General features: G+C 43.1%; 1 protein-coding gene across 2 annotated transcripts in view; it reads right to left on the bottom strand.

Moving 5' to 3' along the window:
* CLDN18 (claudin 18) overlaps window positions 1-24512 on the bottom strand; it is a 28705-nt gene extending 4193 nt beyond the window's left edge. Inside the window, exons 1-3 of one of the 2 annotated variants that reach the window (XM_026015436.2) lie at window positions 24214-24512; window positions 4805-4969; window positions 3847-3964 (exon numbers count right to left, since the gene is read on the bottom strand). In XM_026015436.2, the coding sequence (XP_025871221.1) occupies window positions 3847-3964; window positions 4805-4969; window positions 24214-24433 (503 nt within the window). In that variant the 5' untranslated portion in view covers window positions 24434-24512. Of the gene's footprint in view, window positions 1-3846; window positions 3965-4804; window positions 4970-14791; window positions 15277-24213 lie in introns of those variants that run through there. The other variant, XM_026015435.2, reaches the window with a different exon arrangement.
* Window positions 24513-24834: the final 322 nt, after the last annotated feature.

Here is a 24834-nt window from a genome sequence, read left to right as displayed (position 1 = left end):
TTCAGCCCACAGTGGAATCTGAACCTGTGATCATCGGACTCCAAAGCTGGTGCCCTTCCCCTAAGATGTATGCCTCCGTGGGACTCGTTACATCTGAGCAAGACTGCCTGAGAACAGTGTCCAGAGAATAAAATAATTCTGATTCCAAATGGACCTTTGTGGATGGTGGAGACCATGACCAAAAACTGATAGGAATTCAGTGGGTATTTCTGTGTTAGCTGGTAACTTTCCCTTCATCTCCAAGAGCCCCGCAGAAAAGGAGAGCTCAGCACAGTGGATACCTGCCCTTAGAGGCTTTCTCCTTGTGCTCATCAAGGAGCGTGGGGCTGTTTGTGGAACACCATGAATCACTGGTATGTTAAAAGTCACAAACTAAGAACACTATACCAGTAATTGGAAGACAGAAACATGTGTGCAGACCTCTGCAACCTAGGAAAATAAGATACTTTAGATGTGTTTAAAAAGTGCACACATTTTGGTAGGATCAAAGTCAGTGATATAAGCCTGATGACCAGTGTAATGTACAGGGCAAAGCTAGCACACTGAGCTCAGGGCTTGAAAAAGTTCTGGGAGGGCAGCCTGGGTGGCTCAGTGGTTTAGCGTTGCCTTCAGCCCAGGGTGTGATCCTGGAGACCCGGGATCGAGTCCCACGTCGAGCTAACTGCATGGAGCCTGCTTCTCCCTCTGTCTGCGTCTCTGCCTCTCTCTTTCTCTCTCTCTCTCTGTGTCTCTCATGAATAAATAAATGAAATCTTTATTTTATTTTTAAAATTTATTTATTTATTCATGATAGATATAGAGAAAGAGAGAGGCAGAGACGCAGGCAGAGGGGGAAGCAGGCTCCATGCCTGGAGCCCGATGCGGGACTCAATCCCGGGACTCCAGGATCGCACCCTGGGCCAAAGGCAGGCACCATACCGCTGAGCCACCCAGGGATCCCCTAAATGAAATCTTTAAAAAAAGAAAAAGTTCTGGGAGAAAATTTATCTATAGGCTATCTTTATTTCCTTGGACTAGGAAAAGATAAGACATTTGTTTTGAGGGCTGTTGGCTTGGAGTGAAGAACCCCATCCCACTCTCTTGGTCCTCCCCAGTGTGGCTAGGGGTTTAACTGCTGACCTCGTCCTGGGGTTCCTCCTGAGCGGTCCCTGGGTGAATCTTCTGGGGGGGAGTCCTGGCCCTTCTGCCCTGGCACAGAACCCCTGTCCTTGATACTCCTCTAGATGGTTGAGTGACTGCATAATGTTAATGACAACAATCGCTACCATGTATTGAGCCCTTACTGACATTGTGATGGACGCTTTTACCACAATTCTATTTAGCTCTTCCATCAGCTCCATTTGGTGGGATTTATCACTCCCATTTTATAGATGAGGAGAGTGAGGCTCAGCTCAGAGAGGCTAAGGAGCTTTTTCAAAGACCCAGGAAGGAACTGCTGGAATTCAAATATAGATCCCTTTGCCTCCAGAGGCCTCATTGTTAGTCATTAAGCTAATACTATCTTCTGTGCATGGGGAATGAAGTCCCCTCCTTTTACTTAGATCCTTTTGGTCAAGGTTAGCAAACCTAAATACCTAACTGGGACAGCTATGAAATTTAAATGAGTGAAGTGGGCTGGGTATGAGAAAATATTTCACTCTCTTAATTCTATTATATATGGGGGAAAAAGCTCCACAAGCATAATGATAAATGACCTCAGATTTGGGACATTTGAGTGGTTGGGGCTGTGATGAACTAGAAAGGGTGAGTCCTTGTATCTGTCTCAGCTAGAGACTGTTGCCATAGAGGGCCCATTACTGTCAGATCGGATTTTTTTTTTTTTACAAGAAGCTGGAAAAACAGATTGTGTACATAGGTGTGCGCACATGCACATGTGTAGTGTGAAATATCCTTGTAGCAAACACTAATGATGTTCCACCCAGGTTCCCTAGGTTCCTTTACCCATTTCTTCTTCAGCTCCTGAGGTCTTTGCCTTTGCCTGCAGTCTCCACATCTCCCCCCGGCACATCTGCTTTGGTATAGCTACTGGAGCCATTTTGCCTGGTGCACAGAAGCTGACTGGTGCTAAAGTGTGAAAGTTTGGAGTCAAGACATCTCTGAGGTGTGCTTCATGCCCCACAGCTCCCCAGGATTGGGCTGAGTCCCAGCCTTCATTGCACCTGCTTCTCTATCCTGGGTGCCCCACCCCCTTCCCAGTCTCCCCTTCTGTAATAAATCACTTGCACAAGGAGTCTTGGATCTGTTCCTGAGTAATCCAACCTATGACACTTCCTATTTTTAAAAGTTGATGATTAATTCAAGATATAAAATGAAATGTTTAGGCTAATATAAAACACCTCGCAAGCTGTGTATAACCTGAAGGCAGGCAGTTTGTAGCTCAGGTTCTCAGTATCGCAATAGCAGAGGAGGGGATACCAGAAAGTGCCTTCAATTGACTGCCAAGATCTTTCTTGGCAGCTGTGCTGTTCTGTGATTTCTGGGTAGAGAGGATGAGAAGACAGAAAGAAAGGAAAAACTGCTGCCCATCCATGGAGGAAGGCATTCAGGAGGTCTCTCAGAATCCTATAGTCTTGATCTAAGGACTGAAGTTAGCTGTTCAAGGGACAGGGTAGGTTCTAGGGAGATGATGTGGGATAATGATGGAGGGCATTAGTGCTGGGTGCCAATGGGATGGGTGACTCCTCTGGGCAGGGACAGTGATACTAGGCATCCAGATACTCCAGATAAGATAGCTCTTCTGAGTAGGCTGACCAACCATCCTGATTTGCCTATGAAGCAAGAGTTTCCCAGGATATGGGACTGTCAGTGCTAAAACTGGTAAAGTCCCAAGAGAAGCAAAATGAGTTGGCCAGCATACTTCTAAGTTACCCTAGTAACCAAGAGACCACGGGAACATCACAAAGGAGGATGAGGGGAGATGATGGGAATCATTTCCTTTCATTCTTGAAACAAAGCAAGAACATGGATGGGGACTGGAGTCCCAGGGAGCCAGAGAGTAACGGATTCATTGCATCCTCACCCCCTTTTGTATCCCTCGATGGTGTGGCTGGAGAAATACCAAGTGTATCCACTCCAGAGATGATGGGTCACTTAGATATTATATTTAGATCATTCACAGAACAAGATTTTTCTTCTTCAAAAACTCACTGCTGTTTCTTACAAATATGTCCTTTTGAAATGGCTAAATGAATATGGATGTTAGAATTGCTCTTCAATCATTTAAAAGTTCTACTCTCCTTCAGAAACCAAATTATAGTGTGGTTTCATCTCCCTCAGCTAGGCCAAAACCTCCACGAGGATGGGGACTTAGTCTTATTCCAAGTACTCAGAACAGTTCCAGACCCACCGCAGGTTCTCCATACATTTGTAGAATGAATGCATGTATGAATGAGAGGAAGAAGCAGTTATACAAGGAAGAAACATAACATTACTCTTCTCACAAATATTGCACCTTGCTCAATTCCACTCAAGCTTTCACCTATCCCTAGCCAGGGTCCCATCATGGCCTGGAGATGCAGGTTGATGCTCATTTACATGCCTGGCCTAATAGTGCCTATTTCACTGCCACCACAATGGGGCCTGTGTAAGTGTGTTAGATAAATACTGTGAACTGTCGCTGTATTTCAATGCAAATGTCAGCTCAGTCTCAAGTCATAGTACCAAGGATATTTCACTGAAATGAAGTTTATGAATTTACGGATCATTGTTGATTTATGATATGGCATGGTTCCCTCTGATAAATTTTTGCTATTTCAGGCACTGACAGTCACATTAGGCATATGTGTTTAATAGGATTTTTTATAACAATATTCACTACAGAATACTAAGACTAGATTAGGAGGTTACCTGGTCTGAACGGTCTGCACCATCCCACCGAGGCCAGTGTACATGTTAGCTGTAGACATCCAGAAGTTAGTAACCAGCATGTTGGCAAATACAGATACTCCAACGATTGCACAGAGACCTGTGGGCCAAGAACAAGAAAGCTCCATAGTCAGCTTTAAAGGGATCACGATGTTTCTGAGGCAATGTGTGCTTAAATGAGCTTAGCACACATTCTTTAGCAAGCTGAAGAATATTCCCTTTCTTTTTTTTTTTTAAGATTTTATTTATTTATTCATGAGAAACACAGAGAGGAGAGAGAGAGAGAGGCAGAGGCATAGGCAGAGGGAGAAGTAGTCTCCGTGCAGGGAGCCCGACGTGGGACTCGATCCCAGGTCCCCAGGATCACACCCTGGGCCGAAGGCAGTGCTAAACCGCTGAGCCACCGGGGCTGCCCGAATATTCCTTTTCTATAACAGAATGGCTAATCCAAGCACTGATTATTGAATTCCCACTATGTGCTAGACATTATGTTAAGTGCTTAGACTCTCTTATCTTTCTAATTGTGGAAGGATTTGTATGTGTGTAGAAAGAGATTTTCCAGCATGTTGGGACAAGGGATTAATAATACAAATATTTTGGGCCTGGTCCTTTGATGGTGTCAAGTTCTCTTCCCTTAAAATCATTTTCTAGAGTCTTACCAAAATAATACCTTTAGAGACTGAGTCACATGACTACCTTAGGATTGAGAATCTCTTCTAATAAAATGGTGTGGCAGCTGAGGGGGACCTTAACACTCATGGTAATTTTGTAGAGCACAATTGGGCCCTAAATCTCAGATCTTGAATCCTAGTGTATAAAGCTCTGATCCATGTTCAAACTATGCTCAGTAGTGAGAAGCCATATTTTCTTTGCCAGAATGATTTTGCTTTGACATTCCCACAAGCACATTTGAGAGAGGGAACTCGGGCTCCTTGTTTACCTGAGATGATGAACATGATCCCAGAGGTCAGTGTCATGTTGGCTTTGGCGGAGTCCTCCATGCTGCCAATGCGGATGCACTTCAGGGCAAAGATGGATACCAGGAGGCCGATGGCACCCAGAACAATGCCCACGATCATCAGGGCTCGCACTGCCTGCAGCATGGCTGTGGGACAATGGACAAGACACAGGCTGACAGATAAGACCATCTCCACATGACTGATTAAGTTTTGGTTTAATGAAATAAAGCAACCATAATCAACCAGCACCAAATTGCTGAGAAATAGCAAGTCCATAAACTATGAACCTTGTCACTGCTAGGGGATGTGGAATTGTGAGAAATGCAAAACCACCATGTATAATCCTCTGATTGTTGAAGGACCTGCACACAGTTGTCTGTAGAATAAGAAAATTGTGGTGCTGGGACAGCCAATGGAATTTAGCTATTTCATTTCCTCATATTAAAGCTTGATAATCTGAGGTCTAGGTAGAGGAAATGGCTTGACAAAGGAGACATGAAAAATTATTGATAGAACTTATAGTAAAACCGTGTGGCTTTGACTTCTAACCCAAACATCTTTCTCCTCATATAGGCTTAATGCTTCATATCATTGTGTCCACTTTAGGAAAACCCAGTATTCATTTATAGCATGTGATGGAGCAAGGTTACTAGGGGATATAAGAAGGACACCATATTTTTGCCTCTTTCCAAAGAGACTACTAGGGTCAGGGTGAGCTGTAGGTTTTGGGTGTGTATAAAAGGACTGCTAGATCAATCAGAGGCCTTTCAACACAATCAGTTTATCAGCTGTTCCTATCTCAGGAAGCAATGGAGACTGTAGGTCCAGCTAGGACTCTCCAGCCATGACCTCCCTTCCAGATATATCCAAAGTGGTTTTAGTGTATCCTTAATATGCAGTGACTCATTTCAACACTTTTTCTAAGCCCCTATGACTATTGCACAGGGATCACAGTAATTAATAGGTTAAACATGGTCTTTGCACTCATGGATCGTGTGCCAAAGTAGGGAAAGACAGTCATTAAACATGCCCATAATGCATTTTTCAAAAGAAAGGCAAATGAATCCTCGGTGTTCTCCACAGGGAAAGACCCCAAGCATGGGTATTTCTGGTAGAGAAGAACTGAAGAATTATGTGAAGCAAAGCAGAAAGCTCTGTCCTACCCTAGTTATTATAGCCAATTGCTACTTTTTGACTGAAAACTATTAGTGGCTTTTCAGGCATGAAAAAATTTAATCCACAGAAAAAAACCCCCTGCAATGTAGGTGATATGATTACCTCCATTTTATAGTTGAAGAAACTGAGAGAAGTTAAGGATCTTGCCCAAGGACACATATCAAGTGACAAGTAAGAGCCAGGGGTCAAACCTAGAACTATCTCAAAATGGGGTTACTATTTCCATTACAGTACATTGCTGAGGTACCTAATCCTGGAAAAAACAGGCTGCCATCAATGTAAGGGGATCTGTAAGCACCTAAGAGAATGTATCCTCCAAACTTGGAGACTCAGCCATGAAATACCATCCTCTAAAATGGATGCTAAAAATGTATAAAGACATATTCTCTAAATATCATCTCAGGAATAGCCTGTCCCAGGAGATTATTTCTAAATGTGACTCTCAAGACGAGGAATCTCCTGGGAGGAATTTCTCTCTAATCTCTTCAGGAAGATTTCCATCTCAAATATGGCCAATATCACTGGAGCTGCCAGCTTATTCACTCTAAGGTGTGTATCACAAAGCAACTAGTCATGATGGAAGAATTGGCAATCAATGAAGTATATTGAAAAAGGAGCAGTAGATCATGCAGACCTCATTTAAGAGCCTTCTGTGTTGTCTGAGAAATGGAGGCCCTGGCAACTCTCTCCCTGTGTGGAGATGATGGTATCCAGCCACTCTAGTTCTATGCCACTTGATTCCGATTCTCTTCTCCCTGAAGAAACTTCTCTAGTGAAAAGAGAATTCTACATGCAGCCATCATCAGTCTTGGTCTTACTGCAACTATATTGGCAGGGTTAATATGTTGGTTTATGGTGTGGATCAAGCCTCCATTCTTTCCTGGGAGAATTGAACTGATTAACATTGATATGTTGGGTTGCAGTTGAGTTTTCACTCTAGAGCCATGGTGTCCCCAGTAGAGTGAAGAGAACTCAGGAAGGCCTTGGAGTGACCCTTGGATCCACTCCTAATATAGGAGGGCTCTGGAGGGTCACCTACATTCCCTAAAGCTTTGCCCAGTGGCTTTACTGGCCCTACAGGATACGGGGAGCAAACACTCTGTTCAGTCTCTTATTAACAAATGCAAGTGTACAACATCTAGTTGTATATTCATTTACATTTTTGTGTTTACATCCAGCACATTTTGGCATATGCTCATAATCATATGTTACATAACCATACAACTAATCCATGAAGTCATTCATTCATCAATACTTTAAAGCTCAAATTCTCTACAAAACCCTTTGTCAGATGCTGTAGGAGGTATAAAGTTTCATGAAAAATAATCACTGCCTTCAAGGAGTTTACAACCTGAGAAGATCATATTTCTACTGGAAATTCTGAACCTCAAATTTCTTTTCACTTTGGGAGTACTTGGCTAAGTAATAATAGAACCACTTTCTCATAGTTGCTCATGATGTGGTTTTAATTCTCTTTAACACATATAATTACACTACAAGCCTGGTTCAGGACTGCTATGGAAAGGACATTTGTGGGGCAGTCCCAGACTTCAGGAAATATCCTCCAGGCTATACTAATATGTATGTTACTATCAGAAAACTGGACATATGGGAAAAGGAAGGAACTTGACTTTCTCTCTATCTTGTCCCCATGGGCCTCTTGCGAACTTCAAATCCACCCAGAAGCCCACTGGAGGTTTTAAACATTGCTCTCATTCTGACATTTTAAGCCTTAAGCTATTTAGAGAACAAAATCATTTATCCCTTTTGAGAAGCACCTGGCAAGGCACCTGATTAAAACAACCAAAAACCAATCAACCAACCAGCCAACCAAACAAACAAAAACCAAATAAACAATATTAATTAAGCAGGATAAAGGATGTCCCTTCCTCATTATACAAAAACATTACATTTCTCCTGGACTCTTGGCGAGGATGGGGTCATTGACTTTTCTGACTGAGTAGTTTTAATGTTTATTCCTGAAAACATATCACCAGGTGGCTGTAGCTGAGGCACATGGTCTTGCCTGACATTGCTGGATTAGAAAGGCTGTGGGCAGTTGCTGCTGCTGTCCCACGGCAGCCCTTGGGTATGGGAGCCCCTGCCAGCCTATCTTAGTCAGCCTTTGTCTCAGGCTCTCAGAGGCCTTCTTGCCTCTGCTGGGTCAGGTTTGCATGACAAGGCCCATTTTTTCCTGCTCTTTCTTGATCTCTGGATTTCTGATAAACACTGGCACCTACTTTGAACCAGGGGTCCACCTTCACCCTGGGTAGCTTTTTATTTCTTAGAATCTGTTTCTAGCTTACTCCTGCCCCTTTCTTTTAGCCTGTGGTTGGAAAAGACACAACACTGTTTTACATATTGTGGGACCACTGTCCAAGTCCCAACCCTGAGCCTGGATGGATGGACCAAAGTCTTCCTTGCTTTGGAGATTCCTTGAGGGGTTCTTTTGAGAGTGGGAGCTATGATGGGGGCAAGTTCCAGGAAGCGGGAGGAAATATTATTCACCGCTCGTTGCCAGAAACTCCCTATGTCTAGTAATGATCATGGAGATACATGGAGGTGATCTCAACTTCCTTTCCAGCTGGAAGATTCTATCATATGGGGTTCTAATCCTTCATAGATGGGTATCCAGAGAAACTGCTCCCAAAGGAAGTAGGTTTCTCTTTTAGCCACTCTGTCCCTTATTTGCTATTCCAAGCAAGAGGCATATAGGCTTATCAGCTGATAACAGGTGAGTCAACGGCTTTTTAGACTGATTCCCCCCACCAAAGGTGTGACTACTGCATTCTTTCCAATGAACAATGAGGCATTATCGGGCTTGGAAGGGTGGGCAGGATTCAGGGCTGACAGAAGCAAACAGAAAAAAGGGGAACTCCATGTTCCCTCCCTATTGCAAAATAGCCAATTCCCCCAAAGCAGCTATGCACTGACAGGCAAGGTGCCTTTGGATCTGGTTCCCACCCCTGGTTATACCTTAGCATCTCCTGGGGGAACTTGTAAAGAAATGTTAGATTTTGCCTCCACCCTTAGAGATTTTCATTTAATTGTTTAATAACATAAAATTTCAAGGAATAATCTGGGAAAACTGCCCTCAAGAGGGCTCAGGAGGAGGTACTCAGAGTGACGAGTTGAGAGGAAAGAGTTCCCAGTGGCTGACATCCCTGAGCTAGCTGGGGTGCGGGGATGGGACTTATGAGACAAGGGCCTGGACCTGGGGCTTTGTTGGTGGGGTTAGAGAGGACCCATACCTCAAGGTACAGTGTGACTTCAGATTGGAGGCAGGGAGGGCTGATGGAAAAGCGTGATGGGGTCAGTTTCTTCCACCAGACATTGGGAAAAGACAAAAGCTGGTCTCACAAGATCATGAACGTTGGATTTAATGTGAAACACTTAGCCACTAGTAAGGGAAGATAAACCAGCTGGCTCCTTTAGAAAAGATGCTGAAAAGCAATTTCATATTTTTTCCTTTATGGTTTTTTGTTTTAGATTTTGTAGAATTGTTTTCTGGGTTAAATATGATTTTGTTAAAACTCCCCATTTCCATGTATGTAAATATGATCGACTGGTTGATGGGAAACTCCTAGCTCTCCAGGAGCTGTTGTTTTTTCACATTGCAATCAAAAGGGGCAATGTGGCCAGTTGTATTAAAAAAGAAAAAGCAAGACCCTCAGTGCCTGCAAAGAGGTTGGAAACCAATGATGTGTCCAGAACACAGGTGGAATGGGGGACTGAAGGAGAAAAAAGAGGGCCCTAAATAATCCTTATCTTGGGTATTTGGATTCATAAAAGATGCTGGATTTTGGAGAGGAAAAAAACCCTGAAGGATCAAATTTCCTGTTTGGGAGCTTTGGATGGTGTAGACAGGGCAGTGATGATTTATTGACAAGAGTCAGATCTTGTAAATGGGTTGCAGAGAATTTTCATACAGATGCCTTACTGAGGCGCATTTCACAGATGGGGAAAGCAAGGTCAAGAGGTATAGCTAGCCAAGCTATGCTTTTGGTCCCAACTCACTTGCCTCTAACTGTTAACATGGCACCAAATTCAATCCAAATATTTTTAAACACGTTAGAAAAAAAATATTACTTGGAGCGCCTGCATGGCTCAGTCCGTTGGGTGTCTGACTTTTGATTTTGGCTCAGGTCATGATCTCGATCTGCTTGGGATGCTCTCTCCCTCTCCCTCTGCCCCTCCCTCTGCTCTTTCTTTATCTCAAATAGACAAATAAATAAATCTTAAAAAAATTACTTGACTATGATGTCATCATGGGACCAGGGACATGGTCTTTGCCAGATCTTTGCCTCTTCTCCACTCTGTTCATTAATTGCCCTTCCCCTCCCCCAACTCCACTGTCTCTAGGTTAGGGGAAAGGGAATGACATACAAGTCATCCACTTTTTAAACTTGGTACTCTGAATTGTTCATTGTGATGATATGGCTATAAATGGGTCAAGGTACTTGTACCTTCTACTTTTATTGTGCTCAAGTGCAGACAAATCTCTTCAATTCTAAAGGCGGCCCCTTCTAGCTGGAATGCAGAAGCAGGGCCTGAGCACTAGGAGGAGAAGACACAGACCTGGAAGCTTTATGGCCTCATGTTTTTTCCCTTTTCCCATCTTCTGTCCATGGGAGCTGGGGCACCTTACTTTGTCTCCCTATCTGAACCTCAGTTTCCACTTTTGTAAACAAAGCTAATACATATTTCCCTGTATTACTGTGAAGATTAAACTGGAGTGTCTATGTGCAGTTCAATAAATGGTAGCTGTTTTTATTTCTGGGCGGTGTCCTTGGAGGACTGCATGCTGCATTAACTGTTTGGAAGACAATGAGAGGAAATCTTGGACTATTCATTGTATAGAGCTGGTCGTATACAGGTAAACAGTCCTGCTACTACCACCATTTACGTCATTAATCCATCTGTAGGTTACATAATACAGCTAGTTGAATGGAATTAAATTATTCTATGGCTGTAAGTTCCAACTAAATGTGATACATTTTTATCTGATGAATGAAAGGTTATGTGAGATTTTGCAAGAAAAGAGCTTATCCTTAGGAAGAATTGAATAATTGGTAGTGATATTATGATTGTTAACAGAAGTATTACAGTGATATCTGCCTCATGCTTTTATAGTACTTTAAAGCTTATTTCTCTGCTGGCGGGTGGTACTCCCCTGAGTTCTAGGTCAAAATGAAACCCTCTGCAATCTTCCATTTCACCTCGATCCTCTGCTTCAAGTCTCTCTTCCCTAAGTCCCTTGACATGCTCAAGAAGATGCTCTCAGCAGTGGTTCTTTCCTTTTTTTTTTTTTTTCAAGATTTTATTTATTTATTCATGAGAGACACAGAGAGAGGGGCAGAGACCTAGACAGAGGGAGAAGCAGGCTCCATGCGGGGAGCCTGATGTGGGACTCGATCCTGGAACTCCAGGATCACGCCCTGAGCTGAAGGCAGATGCTCAACCGCTGAGCCACCCACGCATTCCTCAGCAGTTGTTCCTGATGGCCAAGTCTCTGCTAGGTGTTAGGTCCTGGGTGGTTAATGTGTGACCCCTTTCTGCTTCCTCAGGAGCCCCACAAATATCCACCAGCCACCCACTGGCCCCTTCTCTGGCTGCTTCATCTTCTCATATGTCTGCCTTTAGTTTTGGAGTGTATTTTTAGCCTTTTCTTTCTGGCAATCATCCCACCCATCCCTTACTTTAGTCAGTCAAATCTTTTATTTATTTTATTTTATTTTTGAGAGAAAGAGAGTATGCCTATGGGAGGCAGAGAGAGGCAGAGGGAGAGAGAGAATCTTAAGCAGGCTCCACCCCCAGTGGGGAGCCCAACACCAGGCTCCTGATCTCACCACCCCGAAATCATGACCTGAGCCAAAATTAAGAGTCAGATACTTAACTGACTGAGCTGCCCAGGTGCCCCAAGTCAGCCAAATCTTAAGTCACCAAACAAATATTTGCATTTTGGGATGCCAATTTACACTGCAGTCACTTTTGCTGCACAAGGCCTGGCTATTCTTAAATCCGCACTGTTCTCCATGGCCTTACATTATCAGTGATTTAAAGTATCTCCTTTTTGGCAATTCAAGTCCAAGAAATGTCTTTCCTGGATTTTGGTGGAATCCTATTCCCCTGACCCAGATAGGCAGGACTGGGATATGCCTCTGTGATGACTGCCTGAAACTTTTCAGCTTTTCAAACTTGTGAGCAGTGTAATGAGGGTGGGTATGTTCAATGCTATCAGAGTGCTCTGGGTTTGGCACAGAGATCCATGGGATCCTATTCAATTTAGGGATGTGAGGAGGCCTCACAGAGGAGGTCATATTTGAGCTGGACCTTGCACATGAGATTTGTGGAGATGGCAGTGAGGTGGTGGAGGGGGCATTGGGCACTGGGGGCAATGGGTATCCAGGACCAAGCTCAGGGTATAGTAAATGGACAGGGAGAAGCATAGGCTGGGGACAGAGGAATACTGAAAGATAAACCAGGCAAGGTGAGGGATATAGGAGGGGGTGGGTATCAGGTGTCATGTCTCCACCTAATTCAGCTGTGAGTGGGGGAACCATGAGAGGGTTTGAGTTTTAAAATATCTAAGGAGGGGCAGTCTGGGTGGCTCAGTGGTTCAGCACCTGCCTTCAGCCCAGGGCCTGATCCTGGAGACCCGGGATCAAGTCCCACGTCAGGCTCCCTGCATGGAGCCTGCTTCTCCCTCTGCCTGTGTCTTTGCCTCTCTCTCTCTCTGTGTCTCTCATGAATAAATAAATAAAATATTTAAAAAAAATATCTAAGGAGATGAGAGCTGAGAACTAGAAGTTGGTGACTGAAAGATTCTACTCGACCTTCTGCCACAGTCCAAGGAGTCAATACTCTAAAGAGATGAAGGATGAAAACCAGACCAAGAGAGCCTAAGAGTGAGAGGTGGTAGTAAAATTAGTTCTTTTAATTTGGTTGTCAGTGACCCACGGAGGGACAGAACTTGACAATGATCAGAATCATGAGACCTTCTAAGAAAGGAGAATATAAGCCTAATTGAGGAAGGGAGATGAAAGAGGCAAGAAGGACAGGGGCTGATCAGCAGTTTTGACCAGAGAGGACGGCATGGGGGCCCATGTGTGGAAAGAGACAGGATGAGCCAGAGACTGGTAATGCATGGTGGGGCCCTGGGTATGACGTCATGGGCTGTTATCCCTTAATTTTGAATATGAGGTCAATCTTTTCCCTTAATTTAATAGTTAAAATGTAGTGCAGCAAGCAGCTCCACACTCCACGCTTGCACCTCCGGCCTTCTGACCACTCCCTCACCCCAGAGCAAACCCCTCCTCGCTGGCTGTCTTCTCTGAGGCCAGGTCCCACCCGCCTTGTTTCTCTAAGCAGCGTCTCAGTCAGCGATCCTGCGGGGCCTGCAATACAAGTGGCTTCCAAAAAATACAGTAAATACCCCGATTCTACTCTGTCACCCATCTTCTACTTCTTCCCAAAAGATGAAGATATATTAGTTGAATTACTTTCCATAATTCAATTTCAAGTACAAGGCTCTTAACAGTGCTGTGCACATTTATTTCCATCTTCTATTCACAAGGTGCTTGTTCCAGAGTGGCAAACCCAACACTATTCCCTTCCTCACCAAACTCAATATCTTGGCCACTCCTTGGAGCCACTAATAAGACTGGCCTTTTGTTTTCTTTTTTGCCCACCTTGTTCTTTAAATACAAGTAGCTCCCGTAATATCTAGAATGCAAAGTTTGTATATGTATGTTTGAAATAATCTGCGTTAAAAGCAGGAGCTTGGGCAGCCCGGGTGGCTGAGTGGCTTAGCGCTGCCTTCAGCCCAGGGTGTGACCCTGGAGACGCAGACCCAGGATCGAGTCCCACATGGGGCTCCCTGCGAGGAGCCTGCTTCTCCTTCTGCCTGTGTCTCTGCCTCTCTTTCTCTCTGTGTCTCTCATGAATAAATAAATAAAGTCTTAAAAAAAATAAAAAAAAGCAGGGGCTTAACCTACTTCATCTTCAGGGGTGCAAAGATGTCAGTTATATTTATATTATGAGATTATTATAAATTATATTCATATTATGAGTATGACTTTATAATATCCTGGCAGACATTGTTTTTTTAGGAGTGCATGCTAGAACTTCTCAATGCAAAGCAAGAAAAGGGATAGTTCTAATTTAATGGCAATATATATCTTCTGGCGCTTACAGAGACTCCCAACTTTTCAAAGAAAAATCTAATTGAATCGAAAATGAAATGAAACGAGCTCTCCTTAAACGTTTCTGGCTGGATGAAGACATTCACCATCCAGCTTCCTCACTCCCATGGATGCACAGGCAAGTCACACGCACATGCATGCACACGATTTGCTCCTTAGAGCAACATTCGACTACTCCAAGTATCCCGAGCACGCAGGCTCTGACAATAGAGCCCTTCTTTTCATGACCCCGCGCTTCCTTTGACTGGAGTACGAATTCTCGGATTTTCTCGGGTACGACTCTAGCCCTAGCCCTCTTTGTCACGGGGCCAACGTCTCTAATTCACACCTTTTCTTTGGAGCCCACACTGCAAGGGTTACACACACGCAGAGGTGGGGGGCGCGGCCGGCCCCTCCCGCCGCCTCACCTGCGCAGCTCCCGCGGCCTCACCTGCGGGCTCCCAGGGCCTCACCTGCGCGGCTCCCGGGACCTCACCTGCGCAGCTCCCGCGGCCTCATCTGCGCGGCTCCCAGGGCCTCACCTGCGGGCTCCCAGGGCCTCACCTGCGCGGCTCCCGCGGCCTCACCTGCGCGGCTCCCGCGGCCTACCTGGAAGGCCCAGGATGGTGAAGTAGGGCCGGCACTCGGTGAACCCTGAGCTCTGCCTCACGCAGCTCCGCCAGAGCCCCTCGTACTGGAACACGGCGGTAACGGGGTTGTCGTACAGGTCCTGGGTGCTCCACATGTCCATCCCGGTGGCGGCGATGCAGCCCGCCAGGCCCAGGAGGGACAGGAGGAAGCCCACCACTTGGCACGTGGTGGTGGACATGGCCTTGGCCTGCGCGCCTCCGGCCGCGGGCTCGGGGAGCAGCGGCGCCTTCCTCCCGGCGGCGTGTGGGTGGCTGCCCCGATCAGATGGTTTCCCTCAGCCCCGGGTGTTTGCTCACACTGTTTTCCTTAGATAGTTCAGTTTCACTCTTGGTTCAAGGGCATTATTTTTTCATTTGTTAGGGTAGTGGCCCCAAGAGGCACTTGTCCTGCCCAGCTGCGCAGGCTGCGCCGGCTTGAGAGCACAGGGACCTGAATGGACACCCTTCCCAAAGGCCACCACCACGAGTCCCGTACCTCCCACAACCCCCGCAAGCTCTTCCTTTAGGCTCTGCTCATCCCAGGAAACCCCTTGGGCTGACCTCACTTACAGACCCCAGGGGTCTGCGTCTTAACCCAGACCATCCCATTTTTATCCTCACAACTCATACACTCACTATTTTTCATGTACATCTTTCCATTTTGCTCTTACAGAAATGGGTAGAGTAGGTATTAGTATCCCACACCCATATATTTTGAGGCAAATGAGGGAGGAATCGATTAAGGAACTTGTCCAAGTGCTATGAACCACAGATGCAATAGAGTCAGCGAAGGTGGAGCTCCAGTCCCTGCTTCTCTAAGGTCGGGTGCTCCTTCCCTATTTCCCTGTGGAGTGGGAGAGGCAGGCAATGTGTTCTCACTTTTGAGAACAGGAAGTCAAATCCTAGAGATTTGCTTTTGTTTTACAGTATTGGAGATAGGATGAGAAGAAGGGAGATATCCTGATGACCTCCACCTCACCCTTTCACTCATGCCATGAGAACCACATGGAGACTACATTGCAGACGCAGAAGGTTCTGGAAAGGCCAGAGAAGGGATCAGGGCTGGCTGAGCCTAAGCCCCTAATCTGGTTGCTGAGCATCCCGGGATCTGCTCCTGACACCATCACTAACACACTGGGTGCTGGGTGATTTTGAGCAAACTGTTCGGCCCCTGCAGGTCACAGTTTCTTCATCTGTAACATTTGCAGACTAAAGTAGAATACTTCAGGGCCCTTTTGGATCTCACACACTGTCTTCCACATTTTGCAGAAAGTTTTCACTATAATTGGTCAAAATATCAGGAATTATGTAATGACAAAAAAGAGAAACTTGGCCAGAAATTAGCCATTGCATTTTGCCTAACCTGTTCAATTTTGTTAGAGAATTGGTTGACCTGCCACTTCCTGGAGGTCATGTGTATCTGGCCTTTGAATTCAGAACCATCTTTTTTTTTTTTTAAAGTAGGCTCCATGCCCAGTGTGGAGCCCACAGTAGAGCTTGAACTCCCAACTCTGAGGTTGAGATTGAACTGAAATCAAGAGTTGGACACCTAACAGCCTGAGCCACTCAGGTGCCCCCAGAGCCATTTTAATTATAGTTTCCCCACCTCTAGATTTCCAGGCCTGGAAACACACCCAACATACAACTTTCTAACCCACACAGGTTCTCCAGGAAACAAGCTTTTGCATCTGGACATTTCAATGTTATCTTGAGTGCACCCGGCCACTGCTCCTATTCCTTTTTTCCCAGCAAACACAGAAAGCAAATATGGAAGGTCTCCCCCTAGTTTGAATGGAGGCCACATTCCCCTCAAGTGCTTATCTTGCTTTGGGTTCTGTGATCACTGCAGAGAGTGAATCATGAGCCAGAAAACTAAAAAAAAAAAAAGTAAGCAAGAGTTCTATCACTTATGATGCAACAGCGTTGGTGTCTGTTTTCCCTGAACTGAGTTACAAGGCCAACCCCAAAGGGTGAAGAAGAAGCAACTAGAAAAAGTACCTCTGGTCTCTGCTGCTGGATGGGGATTGATTTATGAGACTGGAAAATATTGGAATAGTTCAAGAGTGATTCATTGTTTCATTTTGCTTTTGCTTCAACTAAGACACAGGATTTTTATTTATAAAGAGTTTGGTTTCCAGTTGTTCATTTTATGACATTTGTCTAATACCCACCTTGTACCTTGACTATGATACTATGGATTGAAAATGGAAAAAAGAAAAGAAATAGGTTATTACAAGTTATCTATTCTCACTCATGGCAGTTTCCCTCTCCTTTCCCTATGCAAATGTTTTTATGCAAAATTTCAAGACCAGGGAAAAATAGTTATTCAGGCAATAATGAATTAGCTTCCTTTTTTGTTGGAAATGGTGCCAGTGACTTTATTTTTTGGAAGAAGGTAACGTTAATTTTAAAGGATAAACTAAAGCTACTTCTCCCTAGTAGAATGCTAAATGAATAAAGGGAAAATGTGAGTCCACATATTTTTTTTAAAAAATGTAAGTCTATGTACTTTTTTTTTTATTTTTAAGTTTGTTTTAGATTTTATTTATTTTTTTATGAGAGACACAGAAAGAGAGGCAGAGACACAGGCAGAGGGAGAAGCAGGCTCCATGCAGGGAGCCTGATGTGGGACTCCCAGCAATCCTGGGGCTCTGGGATCATGCTGTGAGCTGAAGGCAGATACTCAACTACTGAGCCACCCAGGCGTTCCTATGTATTTTTTAAATGTGAAATACATATTGGTAGGTTTTAAAACATCTGGAAGATGGAATTTGTCACTTCTTGGGTGGGTTTTCTGTGTCATAAAATGAACGGACCACTGCTTTAAGTTTACTGCCAAAGAGTGAATGGGTGTTCACAGAGGAAAATCCAACTTCCTTGTTCATGCAAGAGGCTTTGTTAAAATACATTACATGTATCTCTAAAAATAATAACAATTCATGGCCTGATTCTCATAATATATAATAATAATTCATGGTTAGATTCTATTTAACAATAATGGGGTTGGTATAACTTTGCTTAAAAATCTTTAAAATGAAGCAAAATCTCTTGCTGATTTCTTCAGGGAAATCATACCCTTATTCAGGTTTAAATATGGTCTGGTAGTGCCATTCAGGTTATAAATGTTCAGTGGTTTATATTATTTTTGATATTGGAGAAAAATTTCTCCCATCTTTTCCTTATATCTTCTTAGGAATATTAATATGCATAATGTCTTCTATGGTAATTAGACAAAAATGGTGGTCAAATAGCAATATAAAATATCATAGCTAGAAATACAAGAGGAGTAAAATGAGTATTCTAGCAAGACAAATCATTGATACATCTGTTAATTTTTTCTTTTAAAATATTACCACACTGTATATCCCTAATTTCTGATTTCACTTTTGGGTGCTCATAATAGGAAATTTGGAATTAGAGAAAATTTTAACAAATCACTTATAATTTTAAATCCTGAACAAAATATTTGACATATTTCCTTTTCATCTTTTCTCCGTATCTATATTTTGACATGATTAAGAAATTATATAACTTGATCTTTTGCTCTTTTTACCTAATTGCATATATAGACAATTAAAGCTTCTTGTAAACATCATATTACTATTAAATAGTAAACATTTAATATGTTTACTATTAAAAATTTAATTTGATATGAGCAAATGAGTATTTTAATACTAGCAGATTAATATTCCATTAGATAGAGATGCTGTTTTTCAGCTAAACAGCACCTATTCTTATACAGTTGGATTACACCTTCCCCCAGTTTTTTTTTGTGTGTGTGTGTGTGTGTGTGTGTAAAAAACAATGTTATGATGAACATTTTTGCATAACTATTTGCTGGCACTTCTGATTAGTTAAAATAGATTCTGAAGAGTAGAATTAAGATGTCAAAGGGTGTGAAGTTTAAAAAAAATCTTTTTTACATAGAATCAGATTTTTTTCTATGAATTTTATTCCAACGGCAGTATTTGAGAGATCTTGTCTCACTGCATGCTCATCTAATTTGTGAATTTGGTAAGTTATACATGATCATTTCTTTTAATTTGCATCATTTTGATTACTGAGTTTGAAGCTTTGTTTTAAAAACAAATATTTATGATGATCTATTTTTTCCCTTTTCCTACATTGTCAGTTTGTGCTTCTATTTACTGTAATTTTAGCACTTTGCCTATTGATTTATTGAATAGATTATTTGTTTAAGATCTTAATATACTGTTATAATTACTAAAGAGATCTTCTCTCATCGATTATTGGCTTTTAAAATTTTTTCATGGTTTTACATATTCCATTTATTGCTTCATAGTACCTGGTGCATAATACATACTTAATAAATACTTGAATGATGTAGTCATTCAAAAAGCAAATAAGTTTGCTTTTGAGTTTCTTTCATCATTTCTGTGCTTAGGAATTTATTTTCTATTTAAGGGAAGAAAACATTATTAGAATCATTTTAGAATTTTAGAAGATTTAAAATTATTTTCTGTATTTTTACATTACCTAATCTGGAACCTATTTTGGTATACTTGTTGATTGCTACTATAATTCTTTTTTCTCTTGAAAAATCTAATCAGTAATTTCTGCAGTTTCTGCAATTTCTTATTGAATAACCTTTCCTTTCCCCATTGCTTTGTAAATCCTCCTCTATCTACATGAAACTCACGTATATGTACTTCTAATTTTAGATTTTGTTCCATTGACCAGTCTGTCCATCTTTGGGCCAAAGTGCACTTTTAATTACTACACCTTTAGAATGTGGTTAAGTATCTGGTGGAGTTAGCTCACTATTTTTATTTTATTCTGAAAAAAACTATGAAAGGTTAATTTCATCTGCTTCTTCTTACAGATTAATGACTTTGTCAAGTTCCCAAAGGAAAACTCTTGCTGATATTTTGATTAGAATTCTTGGTATGCAGCTTAGGCTCTGGGGAAAGTCTGCCTGAGTTTGAATCTTCCCCTTGCCACTTACTATTAAAATGTCATCAGGCAAATTCTTTAATCTTTCTGTGCTTCAGTTTCTTCATCTATAAAATGGAGATACTATTACTACTTACTTCATAGGGTTGTGACAATTACAGTATGCATAGGTAATTTGTGTAAACGTATATAATTATGTAATTTAGGCAATTAATATATGCTAATTTATTAAACAAATACCTAGCACACAGTAAGGTCTCAATAAATTTTATTAATAATAATAAAATAATATTTATTATTATACATTAATTAGGGACAAATCCACATCTTCATAAATTCATATCTTTATAATATTATTATCTAGGAACCTTAATTAAGACTTAACTTTTCCTTAGTAAAGCTTGTTTTTCATTTTGATTCTTGCAAAATATTTAAAATTATCATTCCTAAGTGTTTAACGCATGTCGTTGTACTATATCACCCCCTCCTCCAGCTCATATCACACAAAACTAAGTTATTTTATTTCTATTAATACACTATGCTCTCTCATGCTACTGTGTCTTTTCCAGATGATATTCTCTCTTTCTGGAAAACCCTTCACCCTTTTACTTCCTTGAGTAACTCATATGCTTCCCTAGTAACTTGGCCTCACTGGCATTTCCTTTAGAAAGCCTTCTTTTCCTCATGTCTATACCCCATACCATACAAGACACTTACTATACTTTCTTGCACTGATTCTTAACGGGGTCTGATTTTGCCCTCCAGGGACAGGGCACAATGTCTGGAGATGTTTGGTTATCACAACTGGGTAGAGGGTGCTGCTACTCCTGTCTAGTGGGTAGAGACTAGGGATGCTGCTAATTATCCTATAACGCACAGAACAGAAAAAAGAATTATATGGTCCAGAATGTAAATAATGCTGAGGCTGAGAACACTTGCATTACAATGGCCTGTTTACTCTTTGTCTCCTTCTAGATTTGTGATACCTATGTTCCTTAGGTGTAGACAGCCTGGGACATAATAGGTGTTCAACAAATATTTGTTGTATAATTAAGGATTCCTTCTAATGCCACAATTTCTGTGTTATTTATTTTCCTATTATTTCTGTGTGTGGGAAAGGATCAAAGCCCCTTGCTTTTTCTTCCTTACCCTGCCAAGACGGGCACTTGTCCAAATCTGGCCAGCCCAGACAAGTTGGCTGTCAGTTATGGGCCTAGTGAAATGATTTTACCTAGGAAGGTGACTGCCAGTCCTATGCCTAGAGTTCCTCTGGAAGGTTTGGTTGTGCCTGACTTCTTCCCTCTGAGCCTGAGAGTCGTTTGGGAAGTGTATAGCTTCTCAATGGAAATTTTAGAATTCTGTACTTTCATTTCAATGACAATGGAAGGGAAATTAAGACAAGTACATTCCGGATCCTCAGGCTGGCCTCTTATGGTTCTCGTTTGTGTTTTTGTTAATGATCATGTTTATACCAGAGGACAGTGAAGTAATCCCAACTCCTACATGAAGACAGGGTTCATTCTTCCTCAAACCGAAGTTACAATCAGGGCAATTTCTCTCTACTTTGTGGTGCTGATACTCTAAGCTAGGGCACCTGTGCCTTGTGGTCAACACCACACTAGCTTCACCAGCAGCATTGCACTGTCCTGTCTTTCCACATACTTGATTGCAACAATCAGTGGTGGTAAATGTACGGCAGAGAATTTCCCTTCTGAGTTCCAGAAATAATTGGGTTGATAACCTTAGAGCCACATTTCAATACAACTTAACCCTAAATGAGCAAGACCACTGCAAAGAGCTATCAAGCCACGGACACCTTATTACCACAGGAAAGAGGAGGCTGGTGTGAGACGTAAGTACCTCGAACTTATTAACACCATTTTGTAAAACAAACCTATGCAAATAAAGAATCTGCATCAATAATATTGAAGTCAAAACACTGAAACGGAAAATGCAAAATTGGATTTGAGGTTATATCTTTGTCTGCACATGAACACTATCCCCAACACCAACCTAATTTTGAAATTTAGATTAGTTTTTCAGTGTTACTTACATTACATTTGCAAATGTGCTTTTTGTACTTGTATAAAACTTATATGCATTAAGAATTTAAATCTACTGTTATACTTGAATAAATTCAAGTAACATTAAAATAAGTATAAGTTAAGTGAACATTGAAGGTCTGTAAGATTTTTTTTTCCTTTAAAAGGGATTCCTACAAAACTCTTAAAAAAAATAGTTCTCTAAACTAGTGACAGGATTTACACATGCGTGTGCACACACACACATAACACTTGAAGGTTCTGAGAGAAGGTCTAAGGGGCAGTTTCAGTCTGGCCCAATGTTAACTCTGTAAGCTTGGGCAAGTTGCTGGGCCCCTCTCAGGCTCCATCTGTAAAATAAATATGGGGTGTGTTGACAGATGTTGTTAATCCAGGATAGCTGCCCAAGGAGAAGTCTGTGTGGGGTTGGGGCACCAGGCTTAGCCAGGAGGTGAGGCTAGGAAGGTCCCTCCACGATGGCGATTTTTGCTTTGGGTCGGGAGAGATTTCTGTTTGGAGCTGGAGAGTCTCAGGGCTCCATGTTAGGACAACCAGCTGGGGTATCCATGAAGGCAGAGCAGGGTCTGAGCCCTGACTCCATCTGTATATGACTTTGGGGGAAGTTACTCCTTGTTTCTAAAAGGGTGTTAATAATAACTCCAAGCCTACAGGGCGGTTTGCAGAGGTTACATAAAGTGCTGCAAGCCAAGTGTTTGCTCAAGTCCTAGTCCATGATCCGCCATTTTTATCCTCCCTTTGTGGAGCAGCACAAACTCCTCAGCAGCCACATGGGTGCTCTGTGCGGCAAGAGGTCAGCTCCAGGCTGATTTCCTCCACCAACGCCTCTAGCTCTGCATTGACCCAGGTCCTACTCTCTGGAGAGATCTTGAGTTTTTGTATTTGAGGTGGAGGAGAATACCAAGGACAGCTGGTTAGATCAGAGCCAAGGCTGGGTCAGCAAGATGCCCGGATGTGGGAGTGGCTCATCTTTGCTCCAGTAGCGGAGGGAGACCCCACTGAATCCGCAGCTGGTCACTCACTGATCTGATTCATGTCCTATTGTTTATACCCAGTCCTGACCTCTCTAACAATGGCAGTCAATGCCCTCCATTATCGTGCCTACACAAACCCTCTCCTTCAGCAAAGGTCATTTGTTGATTTTGCCCCAAGTAAGACCCAAGTGGTAGCACCCTTCTGCCCTTGCTTGTGCTGCTGCCCTTTTCAAACCCTACCTGCCTTTTGAGGGTTACTTGTGGTTTTTCCTCCTCACTGGAACCTTTCCTGAGCAGTTCCATCCTCATCTCATCTCCATAGCACTGGCCGTCTGGCCTCACTTGGTACCTTGTCATACCCAGACTGGGGTGCACTTTCATATTTTTGAGGGTACTAGCCCCAATAATCCTGAGAGTGCAGTGAGCTCTCCATCAGTAGGTGTGGAGTGTATTAAAGAATGATTCACTCTGTGACTTAAATCTTTGTCACCTTCTGTGTGTGTCTGAATCTTAACCCTACAGTCAGATGGCAAAGTTCCTGGAGGGGAGAGCCCCACTTTTTTATTTCCTGTGCTCCCTACAATGCCTATCTTGGATCAGTGTCCTTCTCAAGATTTTGATGTATATTTATGGAAGGAATGAAGAACTAAAAAATAAAAAATGACAAGTTTATTCATTGTCTTACTCTGTTACATGGGTGAAAGACACTTTTAACATCTACTCCTTTTTTTTTTTTAAAAAAAAAAAAAACACTTTTAATACCTACTCTTGAAACCTGAATTTTTTTTCAAGTTAAAATGACAATCACACAATCCTTGTGTGGTTAATACCAGTCTGGGGCAGTGGGCATCACAGTCCACACACCTTGCCTGTGGGGCAGATATCACTTGCTACAAAAGGCCTCTGTGCAGAGAGCACCCTGAATCTGATTCCATGTGGCCAATATTTTCTGGAGTTCAGGAGCGTAGAGCCACAGAGAAGGGGCCCATCTGGCGCACCCCAAAGAAACACAGCAGTTGTTTTTCTGCATGCCTTTCCTCTGCCCCTTCCTGTTGCAGCTGCCACATGCTTAGGCTTCCCTGGAAGTCCGGCCCAGGCACAAGAGGTCCTGGGATGAAACTGTTTATGAGATTCACAGACTCCATTTCAGGGAGGGGGAATAAAGTTGGGTCTAAATTTGGGTCCCTGAGTCCTGTTCCTGTGTGTGACTGGATCTCAATGACATTGCTCACACAGGAGTTGTTTAAATGATGTGCCCCTTGGGAGAAATTGGGCACCATCACTAGGGAAACGGGAGCCCTGACAGCTCAGAAAGCTCCTCTCCCTAAGGCTCCTGCATTCCTGTTCTGACTCTGGTGGTGGGAGCTGGGGCCTCTCATTCCCCAGCAGCCCCTCTCCGGTGCCCCAGGCAACGGCCTCCATCTCCCTGCCAGCCCGCTGCACCCGGCCCTTACCTGGCAGCCCCAGCAGGGTGAAGTAGCCCCGGCACTCGGTGAAGCCAGAGCTCTCACGGACACAGGAGCGCCACAGGCCTTGGTAGTTGAACACAGCTGTCACCGGGTTGTTGTACAAGTCCTGGGTGCTCCACTGGTCCATGCAGGTGGCGGCAATGATGCCTGCAATCCCGATCAGTGAAACTATGAACCCCAAGCCCTGGCAGGCAGTGACAGCCATGGTGGGGTGCAGTGTTGACACAGAGCACCACACAACAGAGGGATAGCCCAGTTTTGAGCGTGCAGAGTGTAGCGATAGAGTTTTCTCTGAGAGGTTGGTGCACACGTCACAAATGGGCCGTGTATTGGAGGAGGGGACTCAACGGTGCCACCTGAGCATGTCCTCCTCCTTTATCTGCCCAAGTGAGATAATTTCCACAACATGGTACCAAGAGCCATTTGTTTTCTACCATATGTACACTCTACTCACTGTTTACCTTTGGAGGGAGTTTCTTCCCTGATTAGCCAGGTTCCCCTCTAAAGGGTAAAGTAGGTACAGAGGGCACTGCCTGGAAGGGCCCACAGGTTGGTCATACCTCAAAAATACTTGAAGATGAAAGGGCTGCATCTGTGAGACCCTGC

Source organism: Vulpes vulpes, chromosome 11, assembly GCF_048418805.1.
Source record: "Vulpes vulpes isolate BD-2025 chromosome 11, VulVul3, whole genome shotgun sequence".
NCBI classification, from domain to species: domain Eukaryota; kingdom Metazoa; phylum Chordata; class Mammalia; order Carnivora; family Canidae; genus Vulpes; species Vulpes vulpes.
Note: the sequence above shows the minus strand (reverse complement) of the source record. Positions and strands in the feature narration are given on the sequence as shown.